General features: G+C 42.1%; 2 protein-coding genes across 7 annotated transcripts in view; one reads left to right on the forward strand and one right to left on the reverse strand.

Annotated features, from left to right (window-relative positions):
- The window catches only part of CDAN1 (codanin 1), a 59,307-nt gene extending 56,539 nt beyond the window's left edge, over positions 1–2,768 (forward strand). The window contains exon 28 of one of the 2 annotated variants that reach the window (XM_090033328.1): positions 828–2,768. In XM_090033328.1, coding sequence (XP_089889454.1) covers positions 828–953 — 126 coding nt within the window. In that variant the 3' untranslated portion in view covers positions 954–2,768. The remainder of the gene's footprint in view (positions 1–827) is intronic. The other variant, XM_090033329.1, reaches the window with a different exon arrangement.
- A 1,286-nt stretch (positions 2,769–4,054) lies between these two features.
- STARD9 (StAR related lipid transfer domain containing 9) overlaps positions 4,055–19,605 on the reverse strand; it is a 232,345-nt gene continuing 216,794 nt past the window's right edge. For 4 of the 5 annotated variants that reach the window (XM_090033337.1, XM_090033336.1, XM_090033335.1 and 1 more), the window contains 9 exons: positions 19,390–19,573; positions 17,644–17,790; positions 16,919–17,027; positions 13,679–13,821; positions 12,691–12,755; positions 12,402–12,607; positions 10,582–10,661; positions 8,524–8,682; positions 4,055–7,004 (listed from right to left, as the gene is read on the reverse strand). In XM_090033337.1, the coding sequence (XP_089889463.1) occupies positions 6,903–7,004; positions 8,524–8,682; positions 10,582–10,661; positions 12,402–12,607; positions 12,691–12,755; positions 13,679–13,821; positions 16,919–17,027; positions 17,644–17,790; positions 19,390–19,573 (1,195 nt within the window). In that variant the 3' untranslated portion in view covers positions 4,055–6,902. Of the gene's footprint in view, positions 7,005–8,523; positions 8,683–10,581; positions 10,662–12,401; positions 12,608–12,690; positions 12,756–13,678; positions 13,822–16,918; positions 17,028–17,643; positions 17,791–19,389; positions 19,574–19,605 lie in introns of those variants that run through there. The other variant, XM_090033338.1, reaches the window with a different exon arrangement.

Below are 19,605 nucleotides of genomic sequence, written 5' to 3' on the forward strand. Positions count from 1 at the left end.
ATTAATGCCACTGCCACTTCCCAACTGACATGTTCCCTGATCAATGTAGAGACTCCCAGTTGGATGATATAGTCCCACATGTAGGATTGTGCTGGCGCACACAGCCAGTCTGCAGCCAGACCCACTGCATGGGGGTGGTCTGTGGCCCCATGTGGCACACCGGGCAGGGAGTAGACTCAGCTCCCTAGCTGCTGCTGCTGTTCAGCTACTACAAGGAAGGGGGTTTTTTGGTTGTGTTTTTTTTTCCCTTTGCTGCTGCCTTTCCAAAAAAAGGTAAGTTTTATAAATGGGTGTCTGCTGAAGAAAATATGGTACTCTTTAGGTGCCGATATCAGGTGACAAGTCAGTTTAACATGGGAGTGAATATCAAAAGGAAGTTTCAATATGAAAATCTTTGCCTTATCACTATGGCAGCTGCAGTCTCTGGGTCTGACAAATGTACATGTAAAGTGCTTCAAATTCCACCTGTTCTTGAAACATTTTTCATTTGTACCACTTCAGTAGTGTGTAGAAATACAACCGTCTCTAGGGTGAAATGTCACTGTGAAGTGCTTCAGAATTATCTGTTTTCAGGGTCCTTTTTATGCAGTTTAGCCTTACTTATCATGCTGTAGCACTGTGCCTCATCTGTCTGCCCCATGTTATATGCTTGAAAGTGACTAAAGTCCATCCATGCCTCCTTTCACCTTTGCTTTCACAGCTCGAGTTTATATCAACTTCCCCAATGCAAATCTTTGACTCAGTGTAAATCTGTGAAATTTTTGTTGTTCATTGTCCCTCTGTTAATGCTTTTTAAGGTGGTCTTTGGTTTGTATTGTCTGTTTCAGGACTTCTTAAAAGAGCTGGAAACTCTGTCCAGAGTGTTTGAATCTGAGCTTCATATAGAAGAACCCAGGACTAAGCTTTGTGAATTGGTGAGACAATCTCTAGGCACTGTGACAGCACAAAGCTAGTGCAGGTCATCTTGCTACAAATTAAGGAACTGGTGGACTCGTGCTGTGGAACTATATAGTATTGCTAAATGCATTCAGTGAGCCTCTTGCTGGGGGTCCCCTGTGTTGAAGGGTATTTTGTGCAAAAGTGGCACCAACCTTTGCCTTTCCAGGTGTGACAGGAACGCACATTCTTCAAACCGTTTTGAGGGATTTACATATGCAGATGAAAATGTTTCCCGGAAATTGGTCTCTGAGTTGTAAACTCTTAAGCACCTTAATGAGATTCAGAGCAGATGATCTTGACTCAATGAAAACACCTTTCACTCTTGTACAGCAAGAGGCTCTGAGCAGAGCTGGCCATCAGTTTGTACGAACAAAACCCACTTCAAGGCTCAAGTGATAGATTCCTGTTGGCTTCCCAAGGTGCCATTCTCTTAATTTAACGCTCCAAACAGCGTGATTTCTCACTGACTCTGTTAGAAAAGACTGCTGCCTGGGAGCCCAGATGAAATTTCATTTCAAGGAGATGAGACTATATATTTATTTTTCCCCAGGTGCTCAAGCTTGAAGGTTTGTTTTTTTTAAGTTTTTAAGATTATATTTTAGAAGTGAAATCACCTTAAAAATGCACCAGAGCATTGGATTGGAAAGTACATTTAAAGGACATGTATGTCTCACTTAAGAGAAGCAGAACTTCTATTTCATGGTTTTTATAGAACTGAGGGGGAAATTATCTGCTTATTTTTTTACCGGGGACAGATGACAGTATTTTAAAAGCATTGTTTTTACAGTAACAAATTTTAAATGCTATTCAGCTGCTTTTCACTGTTTTCATAACCCTGTTTGCCTTGATTTTGGAGTTTACACACCCACACACTAGGCTGAAAGTGTCACACAAAATCCCAGCCCCTGGATGGTTCACAGGAAACAGTTGTTTTTCTGGCATAATGGTGGGCACTGTCTGCCTTCGGAGATCCACACTAACAAAGAAATTATCAATAAGGAGCATGTCCAATTTCCATTCTCTTCCTAAATATAGTGTTCTGTGTGCTGAGAACTGTTTGGCCCTTTTTAATCAATATAGAGAAGTTGCTTATCAGAGAGGTTGCATGGGATTTGCCTTTCCATATAATGAAGTGTTTTTTTACTGTGCCTAACTTGTAGATAGTGTCCCTTTTTGTCAATAAACATGGTTTAGTTACAAAGCAAATACTTGTGTTAACAAAAAATGCAGCTAGCCAAAGTGAATCCCAGGGCCATTTTGATTGATTTCCCTTGCTTTTATGGGATAAAAGGCAATATCAAGGAGTTAGTTTCTCCTTTTTAAAAAAAAAAATTAGGTTAGACTGGCTGCAATTAAAACCTAGTGCACACAGACAGACAATCTAGAAAGGATCATGCCCATCTTGTTTCAACTGTTCCAGGTAATTTTGTGATCTACTCAGGTTACTGAGTACTGGGTTGAAGGAGACTGCAGATACCAGGTATCTCTTGTTATAATGTGTGTGGATTTGAGTTTTTTAAAGGTCTGCATCATGTCAAGGTTGTTGCCCGGTAATACCATATTGTGTGTACAACAAGGCTGCAGCAATATGAACTGAAATAACTAGTGCTCCATGCTGCTACACAGTCGCTCCGTGGAGTTTAGTATTAAAGGACCGTTTCACTGTTGATATCTTAATGAGCCTGTCAATTTGCCATAATAAACAAGTATTAAAATAAAGTTGTTTTGTGTCTAACCTGTGAATGTTTAGATCAGAGAATGTGCACACTCGCTCTTACTGTGTGCCAGTTAGAAAAATACAAAGACAAAAAACATGAATCCTCATAGGATGTGGTTACCCAGGAAAGTGTAGTAGGGCAAGTGTAGCCTAACTGGCATGGCTGCTATTAGTGGCACTCACCTGATCTGCCACTCAGCTTTCTGCTCCCTGCCTGATCTACTGCTTTGGTTTTTTGTCCCCTCTGCAACCTGCTAAGTGAAAGGGGATACGGGGCACTTGAAGGGTGTGGAATACATCTGTGGCATGCCTGCCAGAAAGATTGGTCCCCATTGCTGTAGGGGATCTGCTTTTGTTACAGTAATGAAGCTTCATGTCTCTGTTCCAAGCATTTCAAGTGTAATGCTAACTGAGGATGGTTCTTGTGGGTAGAGGTGAGTGCTTTTGTTCATGTTACTTTTACTCCCTGTGGACCCAGAACTCTTCAGTGAGCGCTGGAGATGGAGACGGTACAATCTACAAATGAGATCCCCTTGGGACAGTGCAGAAGGGGAGCTCTGCCACAAGTTGCTTCTATCCCATGAACCCTCACTGTGTTAGGGAGCAGGGGTGGGGGTCTTGTTGCAGCCTCTTCAACTTTAAATGTCAAAGACACCTCCACCCAAGGGGAGACCCAGCCCTCCGAGTGCTCAGACCTTCTGATCTCTCTCCCCTTTATAAAGAACTGCAGTAGAGTGGCAACAGGGAAAGGGTTCACAGCAGGCCAGCTGATTTAGTAGTTCTCACTCCTGTCAAATTCCAATTTGACCACCTTCCAAAATCTGTGCAGTCAGGAACCTTCTCTAGCAAAGACTTCCCCATCCACAAGAGAGAAACGGCAGCCATCCAAAAAATGTGGAAGCTGTATACTTTCTAGCTGAATGCCACACTGAGAATAACTGAGTTTGGCCCCCGAACGGACATGGCAAGATGTCTGATCAAGATTCAGCTGCTTTGTTCCTGTCCTTCTATAAATCAAAACTAGCTGAGATGGAACTGTACTCTGCTTGGGAAGGCAATGAATAAACTGTCACAAGCTAAAACTAAAGCAGGGTGAATAATTTAGTAGCTAGTTTGCAGCAAATATTGTGCGTGCAATGCGTTTTTCATACTGAATGAGAACACACATGACTTGTACAATGTGGGAAATGATTGATGTTTGGGAGATGTAAAGATCTTATTAAGTGAGTTTGCCTCTTTTTACTAGTTTCCTAATTAAGTTTAAGTAGTCACTTAAGTTAATAAATAAAACATTTTGTGAAGGGGAGAAAATATTTGCCTGAATAAATGTAGGTTGATGAATAAATAAATATTTGAGTATGTTGAGTGAAAGTAATAAATATAGCCTGAAGCTTTCTTGTGTAGAAAATACCATTTATTGTGGATATGAAAATAACAATCTTGGTTAAGACCAGAGATGCAATAATAGGTGATACAGTACAATTGGTTTGATTTAACCATCATTCAGATCTACTGCTCATTTGTAAAATATTGACAAGAAGTTGTTCTGCAAGTCTTAATAACAAAAATATCAGCTAGCTTTGTTTCCTCCTTCCAAACAAACCAATCCCATACATTAACAGGTACCATAAAATGTTATATATGCAAAAGAAAACTTTTGTTACAAATAGGGATTTTAGTATCAATTGATTTGTATTTAAAAAAAGCTTACATTAATTCAGTACGGTAAAAATAAAAATTGGCTTCAACAGGTTATAAAAACACTTCAAAACAAGCATATATAGAAATAACTTAATCTGTAAACATAGAAAAACAATTTTATAAAAATAAACATCTGATGCACTGTACAATAAGACATTGTCCTTCGGTAGGCACTGTTACTGTTGAGTCATCCTAGATGTTGTTCCTACAAAAATACTTTTTCATTAGTGCCATGTCCAAAATAAAGAGAAAAGAAAATAACCTTCAGGTAAACACTTAGCTAATCTTCTGTGGGCTGCATGGAGCTGTACTGTACCTTCTGCTAAAATCTGTCTAGCTGCAATGAAATAGCTTATCGGCACTGTCCCAAATGTAATGTTTTTGTAACAGTTGTGGAGTCTGAATCAAAGGGTTTGGGGACAACTTAGATGCTGAAAGAGGACTTTTGCTTTGTTCACTTCATAGGATTTCCTCTACCCCATACTCAGTCCCTTTTTGATAGGAGGAAGGAAATGAGTTATTCTCTTAAACACTGCATTTCTGGGGAATGCAGCTGTTTATTCAGTTGCTGAAAACTTATTTCTGCAATTCATTTGCTATCTTCTACAAGGCCTCTGGGAGCTGAGCTGTATTGAGTAAAATCCAGACCATGGTGGTCTGTTTGGCAAGCACTGGGGAAACACTTGTGCCTGCCAAAACTCAATGAATTTGGCCTGGAAGTTTTACTTGCTTTTCCAAACTCTTCCTCACAAAGTGGTCAGGACTACTGACTTTAGAGCTTTACAGCCAAAAGCTACTCAGTTATGCATGTGCAACCTCTGTCAAGTTAGTGTGGTTACATAGGTATTACTGAGAGTAGACTAGATGTTGGTAAATTTGCTGAAGGAAAAAAAAATCACTAGTAGTTTCTCAGTTATAATTCGACTGTAGAAACTAACCAGCCTTCATTATTTAACATACTAAAGTTGGATGCTTTAATAAACTCATTTGTCACACTTAAAGTGCAGCATTACCATGAACAATGGTTAGTCTTTCCCTTATTAAGTAATAAGGTGATTTTTCTTTGTGGCATCTGCTTTGATAACTAAGCTGTATATTAAAATAGCTCTCTCCTGTGGCAGTGCTGAGGAACTTGAGCCAAACAATTTATAAATCCGTCACGCATACGCTTATCCTTTTAGACTATTAATTAAGCTAGAGCTTGTCAATGGATGTATCACGCACAATTTATAGTAGGATCTTCATACAGAAAACTTGATTGTGAATTCTCTCCCAGGCTTTAGCTGGTTGTTTTGAAATGTGGTAAGGTAACTATCAATGGGAGAGCTCTGCACTGGCTGGACTGAAATAGCTGCTAATACTGCGCACAAATAGGGAAGTGCCAGACTTGATAAACTGATCACAGCCACTAAGAGCAGGTGTAAGGAAAAGGGTGTTGATGAAACAGCCATCAGGAAAATGCTTAAACTTCAGGTTTGCAGGATTTTAATTCTAGAAACAAGCTAAATAGTCAGACCTATGCCCAATAAAGAAAAATATTCATGCTTAAGTACTATCAGTTTGGTTTCTCCACTTGAAAGCACCCAATTCTGCATTGCAGTAGTAAATTGTGTCCTGAGGTGTGTGGTGTTCTCCACTATTGCTGCATAGTGATGATCTGGCATATGCTGTACCGGGTTAGATCTGCAGGTCGGGTATCCATCCTGGGTGGAGTGTGACTATGAGCTATGAACAATTTTCCCCCTCATCCAGCTGGATAAAGGTGACTTAGCTACAGTTGCCTATGAATTCTGCACTAATAATTACCATTCTTGTCCAATACTAAAGAGAGTACTACAGTGATTCTGCTGCTTTTTAAGGGCTTTTAAAACATCTCCAGCCCCTATGATATACACATTTGTTTCAGTTTTTATAGTTTCTTAGTTTCTAGGGTTGGAAGGGACCTGAGTAGATCATCTAGTCCAACCCCCTGCCATGGCAGGAAAGAGTACTGGGGTCAAACGACCCCAGCAAGGTGTTCAACTAGCCTCCTCTTAAAGACCCCCAGGGTAGGAGCCAGGTTATCCATTATTGCCAGCTTGTCTTTGTAAGGGAATCCAGGCAGTGGAAAGGAAGGATTGCACTTTAAAATTGCTGTTAACCTGCCTTTTTGCTCTCCAGCACATCTCGGCATAGAGTTCGTTGCTGGTAGGAGGAAGTCTTCTGGGCTGGCTGACTTTTTCTACAGCCAGCAGTTTGTTCTCCTTTCGTTGCCCTCTCCCCCCCCAACTACTGAATAGTAAGGGCAGTTGCAGACATTTTCTGCAAAGGCATCAGCTCGGTTGTCTGAAATAGATGCCCCCCCTCCCCATTTTTGTTTCTGTGGTTCCTTCCCTGATATTTTTGTACAATCCTAGCTAGCCACTGGCTTTTCAACCCCAGATCCAAATTGGTGCATGTCTGTGTGTTTTCTAAGCCAGTAGTTTACTTTGTCCACTAGGAGAATAAAGATAATTACATTGCTACCCTGGCACTTAGCTGTTCTCCTCAACTATCATGCCAAACATTAACTAGCAAGAAAGTGTGCCAGCCTAGCAATCACCAAAGGTTGTCTTTTAGCAATGGAACTCAGAAGCCTTGCAGGGATCGCTGGGGTACCAAGGTCCACCTACAGAAATGAGAAGAGATGGGGATGGTTTGGTTAATGCTTGAGCCAAGAAACTTTCTCCAACCTGCACGTCCAAAAATATCTATGGTATAGAAATATAGAGCAGATACAACATGAAGCAATAGGCCTATGCCACAAAATGTAGCAGCTTACAAGAATTGTTGAAGTGGTATGAAGAAACAAATAAGCACAAATAAGAAGGTGTTTTGGCTTTGGACCTACCATCATATATGATATATTGTCATCTCCTTCTGACACTTGCTCTACTGCTTTGTACTCAGGTCTGTATCTGGCAGGTGAGGAGAATGACAAGATCTTAAAACTCATTACCTCCTTGTTGACTGGCATTTGAATACTAATGATTCCAACGCTATCTTAGAAGAGGGGACTAAAACAGTAATTATCTTTTGGGAGATTGTATGCAGCTTGGTCTGTCTTGAAGGCTTTACTATTGAGTGTTGTTTTTATTGTGTGTGTGTTTTTCATAAAGATACTTTCACTCCTTTCTCTTATGTTCTTTATACATATTAGAATTCTATTTAATACAATGGCTATAAGAGAATTTGTAAGGATGGTGGTTTAATACTTTGAGAATGTTTGTTAGGTGCTCATGTTAAAAATAAAATCACTTATGAAGCCAATCTGAGATGCCCAGATTCTGGACTATTTAGGATAGAAGTAGACATCATCAAAGGAAGCAGATCAGTTGTGCAGGGATGTCTTGTAGTGCTGATCCACTCCACTGGGCAAAATACACATTGCCCATTGCTGTGGGGAGATGTGTTTCAGTAAGTGGAGAAAGCTGGGCAGACACTCCCAGGGGTGGAGGGACCCAACACTGCCTGGGAATTCCCGAGGTGTGCAGGACACAGGCAAACCCCTTAAGCACCTGGCGGGGGCCACTGGGGAGTACAGGCAGCTCTGGACTGCCTGCGCTCCACCACCATGAAGCAAATGGACACCCATCACAAAGAAGTGGCATAAATTATTACTACCTTTTGGCACAACCACATTGTGGTACAAAGAGGGGTACTGATATCTGTTTGCTTTGGCCACCATAATGATTTTGATTGCAGCACAAAGGTGTTAAAAGGCAATGTCTCTCTGTCTGCCCTTAGAATCAAAATCCTTTCTAACTCTAGATAGATAGCATGCATAGAGTTCGACATACTGTAAACCAAGTGCTGTCCAGACGTTACAAGGCACGGTTTGGTAGTGATGCACAGTCTTCACTAATCCAGTCTCTAGATGCTCTAATAGCACTGAAAAACCTCTACATATGGAGTCAGGTGTCTGGACAACTGTAGAAGTTGTGCCTGGAACACTGCCCTGTACGTACTGGGTACCAAAGTGTTCTGTAATTACTAATCTGTCAAACTGCAAGACTTCCTGACAGTGCTCACCACGCTGTATTGAGGTTAAAAATTTACTCGTTGCCTAATGTGTCTGTAGTATGATTGTTTAGGTCTAAGCACAGCTGTAGCTGAATTGAAGCAAACACTTGTACAGAACCTCTTACCTGTGTCATGTAAATGACTCTGGTAATGTCTTTCCCATCCAGTATGTCAGGTTCCAGTATCCAAGCACTTGGCAGAATCTCACCTCGCACCACTTCTTTACAAGGACGAGGCATGGACTCGTCATACACAGACTGAATAGCCAAAATGGACAGGTTCTCCTGCATGTGAAAATGGGAAACAGTTGTTTACCGAGTACAGAGCAGACTGAAACCTTTATGGGGCGTGGACTAACTAACCTTTATTAACTGGTTCAGATACAGTATACTAGAGGAAAGTCCAGTCTGAGTGATACCAATCTCTTCACCCCACTTCCCTCAAATCTTATCCACCCATTTAATAACAGACTAGGGAGGAGTTCTCTCTTGTTACATGAGTCGCTCTAGATCTCTTACTTCTTTGTGTCAGTTTCCCTGGCTCTAAACCAGGGCTCTCAAACTCATTTGGCTCCACTGGCTAGACCCAGACTGCAAGGCTTGTTGTGGGATAAATGACACACAAGCAGTGGCAGTAACTCTTGCAGCTGCTGAAACCATGCAGCTGTGCAAGCCAGGTAGAGAAGGTGGCTGCCACCCCTCACTCCCTTTTTTGTCCTGCCCCTGGTTAGTCACTGTTGCTTATCTTCTGCTTTGGCCCTGACCCTGACCTGGTCCTGCTGCTGCTTCTCCCTGCTCAGAAGATAACTAGCGGTGGGGGCAGCAGGTGAGGGAGGCAAGGGGTGAGGGGTAGGCACAGGCATGGGAGATGTGAGGGGCAAGGTGCAGTGAGGGGAGCAGGCAGGAAGGACAACAGGTGTGGAGGCACAGGCAGGGGTCTGTCCCAGCAGCCCACTGCTGCTTTCCCTGCCACAGCATTGGGAGAAATTAATTTTAAGTCAACTCGCCAATAATTAGATTCTATACACAGAAAATTGTAAAACTTGTAATTTTCTATGTATAGAATCTACCATATTCCATGGTGTATAAGTCAGGTTTTGAAGCCCAATTTTTGTGTCTTAAAAATCAAACTCAACTTATATACCTTACCACTGTCCCATGCAGTGGCTGGTACAGCCCAGACAGCGTTGCTCACAGGGGAAGGGGCAGTGTCAGCCAAACACCAAGCACACCGCCACTCAAGGGATAAGCCCACATCCGCCAAGCGCTGAGCCCAGCCCCATCCACTGCAAGTGGCGCTAGGTTCAGTGCTCGGCTGGTGCGGACTCATCTCCTGCAAGCAGTGCTGCCTGGGCTGCAGAAGCACCGCTCACAGGGGATAGGGTTGTGCCAGCTGAGGGCCGGGCCAGGTTGAGCCCTGTTGCCATTCCCTGCGAGCAACACCACACTGTCCCCTGCAAGTGGAGAGGAAAGCAGTGGTGAGGTATTATACCACTCAACTTCTGGTACTTCTGTAAATCTAGCTAGCTCCATATGTTCTGTTACTAATGGGGTAATGAAAATCTGCTGTGTCCCCAGCTATTTAAATGCCTCCCTGTTTACTGATGCATTAATTTAAGTGCACATAATGAACATAGACACTTCTTCAACTACATTCCTTCCGCAATGCTAACACCAATTCTTCGGCTTCATTTTTTTTACCCCTCTTGCAAATGCTAGGCTGGGTTAACCTACAAACTATCGCCATTTCTGTCAACATGAGAATGAAGAGTGTACAGAGCACAGTAATGCTCTGCGCCCTTCTTCCACATGGAAATGGAACATCTTTCATGATATTCATTTTACAGCTAAAAACCCCCCATCTTACAAATTTAGTACACAAAGGTGTTCTCCTGTTCAGGGAAGGTATGCATGAGTAGTCTTACTACATGTACTAATGAATCTACTTAACATAAAGAACCAGTTTACGGTGTGAGGGTTTAAAGCTTCATGGTTAACACTGCTCTGGACTCCTGTAGCGTAGGAAAATGTCTTCCCAAAAAAACTATTAGCAAAGGCTAATAAAGAAATAAGACTGCAGCCCCTCTTTCCTCCACATTCTTACTATCACCTTAAATTGTGAGCAGATACACCAATATCATTAAACAATTTAGACTGTATCTTGGAAAGCACTGATAAATTTACCTCTTTGGCCTCTATGGTGATGCAGCAGAAATCCCGTGGTTGCTTTAGGTAACACAGTGAAGTATCACTCACCAAATACACTATAAGAAAAGGGGGGGAAGGTCACACTGCAGCAACTCCATCTCCTCCCCTGCTTCTTGAAATAGAGCTTGCTACTGAGTTAGGCAGATCTTACAGAAGCTGCATGTTTGTAAATGCCTTTGAGTTACTTGACCCACACTGAAAAGACTGAAAGCTAGTAAGTGGGTAAGACTGCAGATCTGTTTACATCACTGTCCGCAGTTAGGCCAGTCTCTTCAGTTCAGTTTCTCTGCTCACTGGTTTTGAAGCTGCCTCTCAGTAATGCTGATAAAGCTACACATTATAACTGAGGGGAAAAGGCATCTACATGAGCAGCTGGTGGACGTGAAACTGCAATAAGCCAAAAAGCAGCTGTTTATTTTAAAAGCCTTTCACTACAGCTATTATCCCTGTGACTCAGACAAATATTGTATTTTCTCTGTCATGCCCAGGGCATTGCTACTACCATATATTTAACAATAATAATGGCTCTGTGGCTCTTGTAATATGTAATAGCATGCATTTTTTGAAGTAGCAAAATTATTTAATTTTCCAAATAGTGAAGCATTTCCATAGAAGCCAATAAAATATTGAAAATTATGAGCGTTCAAACAGTAAGACCATTTTTCAGGAAAATGTTAAATTAGCATTTAGGGTCTGACTTTGAATTTTCTCAATGATATGGGGCTGAACTATAGCTGAAATAGTTTCTTTTACATATTCAAATAATTTGAGATACTTTACTCTGAGATTACAGTGCTGCACCAGGGCAGTATAGATGTAATGAGGCATACCATGCCCACTCTGTACATGCGACCTCCCAAAACAGGAGTCTAGTGCAGTACTGAGTTCACAACAAGCTTCGCTGAAGTAGTAAGCATCAGTATGTGCAATGTTGCATGAAAGAACCTACCTATACTACTTCTGGTCCCAGAAATAGCCTACATGGAATGGACAGAGTGTGTTGGAGCCTGGATACACAAAAAGTCTGGTCCAGTGGCCACTCGTTTGATTCACAAACGTAAATTACAGGAAGATCCAGAGTGGCCAGAGGAGCAGCTTAGTTCAGCCTTAACAGATTGTAAGCTGCAGAAGCTGTAGCTTGCTTCTAGGTGGTGGTTGAAATACAAATAACCTGCTTGCTTGAGCAAATAGCATAAAGCTCGCTCCAGGGCAACTATGCTACCACTCAGACCAGCATAATAATTCTGTAGCAGACTAAGCAAAGTCCTTTTGTATGATATTATCTTCTGGTTTGCACTTGTGCTAATGTCAGTTACACTGGTATAAATGTACTGTAGGTCAAGGCTCTTAGGATGAAACTCCCTGGAGCTGCAGATGGATGGGAGACATATTCTGCATGATAGGCTCAAATTAGCAGCAAAGATTACATACTGTGGGCCAGAGCCTCTACTGCTGAGGCTGAGCCCACCTTCACCACAGTCGGTGCTTCTAGGTGGTGGTAGAGGATATAGAGACGCATCTCATTTACACTTCCCAAGGTTCTGGTCCACCATGGGCAGTGTCAGGGTCCCTATTTACCAAGAGCATCCTATTTCATGTGCCTGAGCTTATTGCTTGTGGATTGTTACTGAGGTACATTCAATTTTATTCCTTCTTTGGCCTTTTAACTTTGCCACCTCTAATAAAATGGCCAATATCAGGAAAAAATACAACTTTTTTCTGCAGCGAGCAGTGACATCTATAAATCAGTTGCTAGGGTGTTTGTTTTCCCCACAGGAAGCACCGTTGATACTTACCCAGCTGAATATGGCTGGTTACCTTCTTATGTACTCGAACTGTAGTGATAGTTTTGTCGTACAGATACCTCTTGCCAGGGTCTTTGACTATACACCACACACTTGGTAGAGGTCTTTCAATCACTCCTGCTCCCAGAAACCCATGCTTAGTTGCTGATGGGAAGACTTTGTAGTAGACGAGTACCTCTTTTTCTATACACTGGTATCTGAATGAAAAAAGTTCCAGGGATTTGCTCTGGGATAGCACAGATATATGGCCAAGAAGGAAAAAAATCTATCATGCACTTACTTCCAACCAGCTGCTGCCTGACGGTTGTAAAAGTTCCTCAGGTTATTTGAACATGCTGCCATAACCTTAGAAAACAATTACAAGATGTAGTTAGGAGAGTTCTCAGCTCTATTTACGCTCAGTTTTCTCCCACTGCTGTGGTTTGCCTCAGCATCTGGCTGATGAGGCACCTTAAGCATTTATAGATGAATGCTAAGTTAACTTTGTACATCGAGTCATCTTTCAGTGGTAAGACCCCAGCTAAGGCTGATTTCCTTCTTGCTCCAACTCTCCACCAGAGCAGACTCCTTGAAGTAAACACAGTTATTTGTCATGGGAGGTGGTTTGATAGGAGACTATAAACCTGCAACAGAGATGTCAGTGTGCTCCTAGGAACAGAGGCATGTAATAAATATCTGGGTTTCCTAGTCTCTAACTGCAAACTATAAGACCCCTTCAAAATATGAAAATATTTTTGAGAGACCCAGATGCTAGGCACTTTAGAAATTCCTTAGTGCTACAACAAATGCACTGCCAGATCCTGTGCATAGTGTACATACACATCTGTTATGGTGAAAAATTAGCTTTAAAATCCTCATCCCAGCAATGCTAAAATGAAGGCATCAGTTACAGTGCTGCTATGAAGGTTTAAGTCTAGAAAACATTATTACAATTGTTTAGAAACAAGCATGGTACAAAACTCATTAAGGTCATTGCTGTGGTTATTTCTTCCCTGCCCTGGTGCTCCCCAAGTAAAGTTTTGGAGCGTTATTTAAAACTTCTGATGACATATGACAATTAAATATTTTTGAACCCTGCTGCTAAGACCTGTTCCCATTTCCTTTTGCCATTTAAATTCCTCCAAGCCTCCTCCTGTATTTGACCTTCAAAACCAGAACCTTGATAACTAGTCAAGGAGAACAACAGTTGCCCTGCATTTCACTGCCACATACCAACCAGGGCTTCCACCTGAGTACAGTATTATTTTTCTATATTTCCCTTTACTCACTTCAGTGATAGCATTGGTCAAGATGTGTTTGGACAAATCCTGGTATCCTTTGGTTGAAGAGGAGCTGACTGAAATTGTTAGTCCGTGCGTGAACCTACAGCTGATACTACTGGATGAGGGTGACGACTGAACTCTGCTGCTCCCTGTAGAGGGTGAAGAAGACAAAGGAAAAGTCTCTGAATTGAAGGAGAGAAGAAATCGTATTCTGTTCCTCTTGGGCCATTGTTCCTCCTCCATCACCATGGGATCCAAGCAGTTTCAAGTATGCTTAATTAGCAATGTAACTGTCATGTGACCTCTTCCCCCTCCCCTCCTCCTACCACCTCTTTTTGTCACTAAGAGAAAACCCAACTGAATATTTTAAAACCACACTGCATTGCTGTGTGTGGTGCTATGTGCTTATATTGAAAAAGGCAAAGCTGAAGAAGTGTGTTTTGCTCTTGGAACAGAAGGCGGTGGGGAAATAAGCCGGCCTTTCAGCATTTTGGGTCCAGTAGCAACAGAACGTCTCTTCCATAAAGAGACAGCTAAGGGGGTGGAGATTATGGTAGAAGTCTAGAAATAAAATCATGAAGGGTATGAGAACAAGTAAGGGGCACCGTTCTGAACTTTCTCATAATACAAGATCAGGGTGCACCCAAAGAAATTATCTGACAACTGGTTTAAAACGAAAGGAATTGCTGTTGTTCACAATGCACAATTCATGTGTGAAACTCATGGCCACAGGACACTGTAGAGACTAATAGTATAACTGGGTTCATAAAGTGAGTAGACAAATGTATAGAGGATAGATCTATTAGAAGCTATAAAACATAACAATTAGGGATGTAACCTACCCAGCACTCTACCTTCTTTTTTATATCCTAAAACAGGGATAGCCAACTGGCAGCCTGCAGACTGCATGCAGCCCCTGGGCTGCTGGCCTAGGTACTGTTCCCTGCTTTGCAATTTTGCTGCTTCTACCAGAGTCCCTAGATTTCTCCTCCCTCCTCCAGCTTCTGCTGTCTGCCTCCTCCAGTCTTCATTGCCTTGGGGGCAGGGTGGAGAGCTATGAGGCTGAGGGAACCCATGGCCAGAGGGCTTGGAGGGCCCCTGGGACACTATTATGTACATAGACCCTACATGTACACATTCAGGGCAGTCCCAAGGGGAAATTTAAGCCGCCTTTCCAAGCTACCCTCTGATTTGTACCCTGTACATTTGTCTCAGACATGAGGCTTTCATCCAGGATGTCTGGCCCCTCTTTGACATGGTCTCTTCTCCTTAGACAGGGTGCTGGCTTCTGTGCTTGGCTGACTGGACATGCATAAGGTTAGTACCTAAAGCTAGTGAAAATACTTGAAATAGCAGATGGAGCTACTGCTGAGCTGGCAGAGATACTGAGAGGACTGTGCTCAAAATTTAGTCCATATTAGATTGTTTCTTTCAAAAGTGTTGCTTGTTTCTATTAGGACAGCTTAGTTGCACGAACGTGTTAAGACCAGGTCAGCCAGAACAACCTCAAGCAAAGCAGTGATGCAGATTCTGCCATACTTAGGATTAATGCTGGAAGCTAAGGTAGAAATGATCTCTTCCAAGGTAGTTTTTCAAATGAGAGAATTAAATCGTAATTGGATGTTAATCGAAATCAGGAATTGAAGACTAGGTCAAGTAGGTCCGATCAGAAATAACTATAATATTACTAATATTTTTTAATTTATGCAGAGCCTTTCCAAATACAGTTACATATCATTAAGTCTATTCTGCAGATGGGTATGTTGAGGTAGGGAAGATCAAATGACTTATAAAAGCCATTAAGTCAATGATGAAGCCAAGAATAGAACAACTCTAACTCCTAATCTTTTAACTATATGACCATGAATGTAAGCAAGTCAATGTAGAAAAACTACCAAATTTATCCTGCAGTGGGGGAGGGGCAGGCAGAAGAAGAGGCAAGTAGTAGCGGGGCAGGTGCCAGAAGGCAGGCACTGCAGGGAAGTGGGGGGTAGGCAGCAGGGTAGGGGAAGTGGTGGAGAGGACATGTGGCAAAGGTCAGGCCACTTGATTATCCTGTTGCCTGCCCCCCTGCCACTGCTTTTCCCACTGAAGTAGTGGGGAGGGACAAATTTAAGATAAGCCTCCAATAGTTAAGATTCTAGATTATAAAAATTTAGTTTTCCACGTATAAAATCTAATCACTGGGGAGTCAGCTTACATTCAGTCATTCTGAATTTGGATAAATGCAGTAATTTATCATATTACTTTATAATACATGTGTCAAGTGCATACTAAAATTGCAATCTGCAAGCCTACATCTTTGAAATTCTGGGCATAGGCTTGTATGGCCTTGCCTACACGTACCAACTCTGCTGCCAGGAGTTTCTGGTGACAGCAGACAACTGCTGCCACTACCAAGCCACTGGAGCAATTGTACCTCAAGAGCTTCTGCCAGCTCTGTCTGCATGGCTCTACTGAAACAGCTGCGCTGTCAAAGTGCAGCATACACCTTGAGAAAGCACCCACTGCTGAAGAGACTGTCAGGTGGCAGGGCACAGGTATATCTACTGCTAGATTGCAGCAGAAGCTGCCATTTATTTGGAAAGATAGTATAACTGCTGGCAGCAAGAAGAGGGTTTGCTGCCAGAGCCACCTTGAGTGTAGATGCACATAACTGTTGTCAGGAAAACCAGACAAGGTTCTTTGGGTAAATCCGATATCTTTTATTAGACCAACTCAAATAGTTGGAAAAATTATTCTTAGCAAGCTTTCTGGCACAAACACCCTTTAGCAGCCTGATGTGCTGGTGTTTTGTGCCCAAAAGCTTGCTAAGAATATTTTTTCCAACTATTTGAGTTGGTCTAATAAAAGATATCGGATTTACCCAAAGAACCTTGTCTGCCTGTACTTAGTCCAACATGCCTACAACCAGCACCGATGAAGCCAGGAAAACCAGGTAGCGTAGATCAGGCCTGTGTTGCAAGGCATTTATTATATCCATACCCTTTTGCCGCACATGTTGCTATGTTACTAGCATCAACATACTAACATGAGAACTAGCTTCAATGAACCAAGATCCTATTTTAGTTTTCAGTTAGCTAAGCCTAGCTTCTGGGTGTTAGTGCTCCAGTTTTTCCCAAAACTGCATAGTGAAGATGCTTTTTAGTGTCCAATCAAATTACATTTGGATGATTATATAGATAAGAAATCCTACACCAGTTGGTGACATGGACTCAGATATAAGAAAATACATTTTTTACTTACCACATGCTGAATCCTTTTGCAGTTGCTCTAACACATAAAGTTGACTATTTCTAACAGCTGAGCGACCTCTTGTATCACCTCTTGAAAGATCTGCACTTCCAGGAGGAATCTAATGTGCAGAAGAGGACAGAACTGTTAGTGAGGACTGGAAAAAAATCAATTACCTAATCCAACAACTACTATGTACTTAATAAGAAACATTTCAGAAAGCTGGCAGGCCTGTTGATAAGGCACCTGATTTTCTTTCAAGTTGTTCTGAGAAAGCCTTGGCTACAAAAGCTAGCAAAATAATAAAGCTGGAGCTATTACTTTCTTTTACTAAAACTTGAAAGGTGAGGGTCACATATACAATGTACACACACACACACACACACACCCCTCTCTTGAGGCACACCAAGAATTTTAGACTCAAAATAAGTCTGCTGTTACTTAGCTTCTAACCAAAAATCTTGTGGCCAGCAGGAAGGGTGTGTCTGAAATGGAGTAATACAAGCGCGGTCCATATTAAGTAAGTCAAGACTTGGCATGTCAGTCTCAAGTCTTTTGCAATTGTGTGACATCCTTCATTTAGTATCTCTAGACCAATGATAAACTTGGACCTGAGAGCTATTATCAAACATCAATTTTCCCCTGAGCAAAGCCTACTGCTATTACATCTCTCCTTTCACTGCCAAGTAATCAAAGTTATTACCTTTACTGGCAATCTGCCAGCAATGTGCTCTCACCTGTCCTTCCCATTTGCTGAATTTACTTGCAGTATATGTAGCTGTGTTGCTGCTGTTATAACCAGATGTTGGGCCAGAAGAAAGACTAAGGCTGGAATCTGTACATAAAGTGCTTGTGCTTAAAAGAGTCTTCAGCTTGGCTTCTTCCTGAAAAGAATGCCACAGTGTTAGGCACATTCTAAAAAGTGGAAGTCACCCGCATTGAACAGCATCTAGCCAAGGCAATGACAAAGCCACCAGCCCTGAAAAGTGAAGTAGGACTGATCCGATTGGGTAATTTAAGTCTCTTGCCCCTTGAATAAATGTGGACATTGTAAGAGCCACCACTGCAAGCAGCACTATCAGGCTGTTCCATTACTGATGGATTTGGTTTTTTTGTTGAGTCTGCCCAGGCCATGGAGACTCAGTAATTAAAAACCTGCATGGAGCTATCCAGGTCAAAGGGTGGTGATTCAGGGAAGCCTGAATAATCACAACCTGTGCTGCTTTGGTCCTGTAGGGATAGGATTTCATTTTCTAGTCTGACATTTGCAGAAATACAGTGGTGTTCTGACAACCTATCTTGATTGCAAATGCCTCCTGCAAGTTACTGGTTTGACTTAACTCTAGTCAAAGACAGCTACCAAGGTCTGAATATTTTACTTTAGCCACAGCTGCTCAATACTAACCTTAAAAAGAGAATAACATTGGCAGTAGGAAAACACTTAAAACCCCAGGATGATTTTTTACTTGGAAAAACAATTTGAAGTTTAGTTTTTCAGCTCAGCTGGAGCATTTTTACAGACTTCAATAATAGAAACTGAAGTGGATGTGGTTAATGCACAGTGATCAAAGAGGTGCTAGGCTGCTTGGTTTGTTAAAGGACGCAGGGGCAAAGACATGACTACTGCATTACCTTTTGCATATGACAAACGGCTTCCTACAGTTTCTACTTATAAGAGATGACAAAGTTTTCTGCAGGGACAATGCAGTCCCAAACTGAGCAGTGACCCAAAGATAAAAAGGTGCTGTCCCTACATCGGAACCAACCCCAACTGCCCCCCCCCAGCTCAGGAATGGAGGAAAGGTGACAAAAGACAAAAAAAACCCTAGTACAATAACAGGAAGAGGCAAGTGACCCCACCCCTCCAAACTAAAAATGAGAGTGGAGAAAAAGGACAGAACTAAACCATAATAAACCTACAGAAACAGAATTACTCTATCCATCAGTAAACTCTGTTAGCTCCTATTTTACAACAAAAAGGTGTCATCTCCCACAGCGGATGAGTGTGAAGCTTCTTGGACCTAATGGCTTAGTCCAGCAGCACCCAAAACTAAATGACTTCAATGCTGTTGGTGGGGCAGGGTGAGGAGGATTAACTCAATTTAGCATGTTGAGTCTTTATTAATTTTGCCTCACACCGTGGGCTTAATAATTATCAAGATTTCTTTAAAGCAAATGAGAAAATCTCAGTATATTAATCTAAGAGGAAGAGGACAGACGTGCATCCAGAGGAGCTATAAAAGGTGAGGTGGATCTCAGGAGTGTGCATCAGTTGCTGCGATCTAATCATGACACCTGCATGATCCAGTAGTGATATGAGTAGGCTAAATTGCCCTTACTTTGAATGAAGCAGGATTAAAGCTAGAACAGTTCGCTACACGTGGATCACTACAGCATGTGTGGTCTCCTTTGATGGTTGAGACAGGTGTTACATCTCTCTATACCCTGTATGGCTTCAGTACCTACAGAGATTTAATGCACACCTTCTGTAACTGAGAAAATATTTGCTCCCGGATGCGCCTTTTTTCTTGCTCAGCTCTCTCCCGAAGTTTGTCTCTCGCTCGTGCAATTTCTGTCTTGGCCTCCTCTCGTGCTCGCTGATAGTCTTGGAGCAGGAGCTCGATCTCTGATGGATGCTGGACAGTCCTTCTCTTCGGTTGTTGAACTCTGGGGATAGGGAAGAGGGAGAAGAAAGTGGC

This window comes from Crocodylus siamensis, chromosome 2 (genome assembly GCF_052110815.1).
Source record: "Crocodylus siamensis isolate JL-2025a chromosome 2, ASM5211081v1, whole genome shotgun sequence".
In the NCBI taxonomy this organism is placed as follows: domain Eukaryota; kingdom Metazoa; phylum Chordata; order Crocodylia; family Crocodylidae; genus Crocodylus; species Crocodylus siamensis.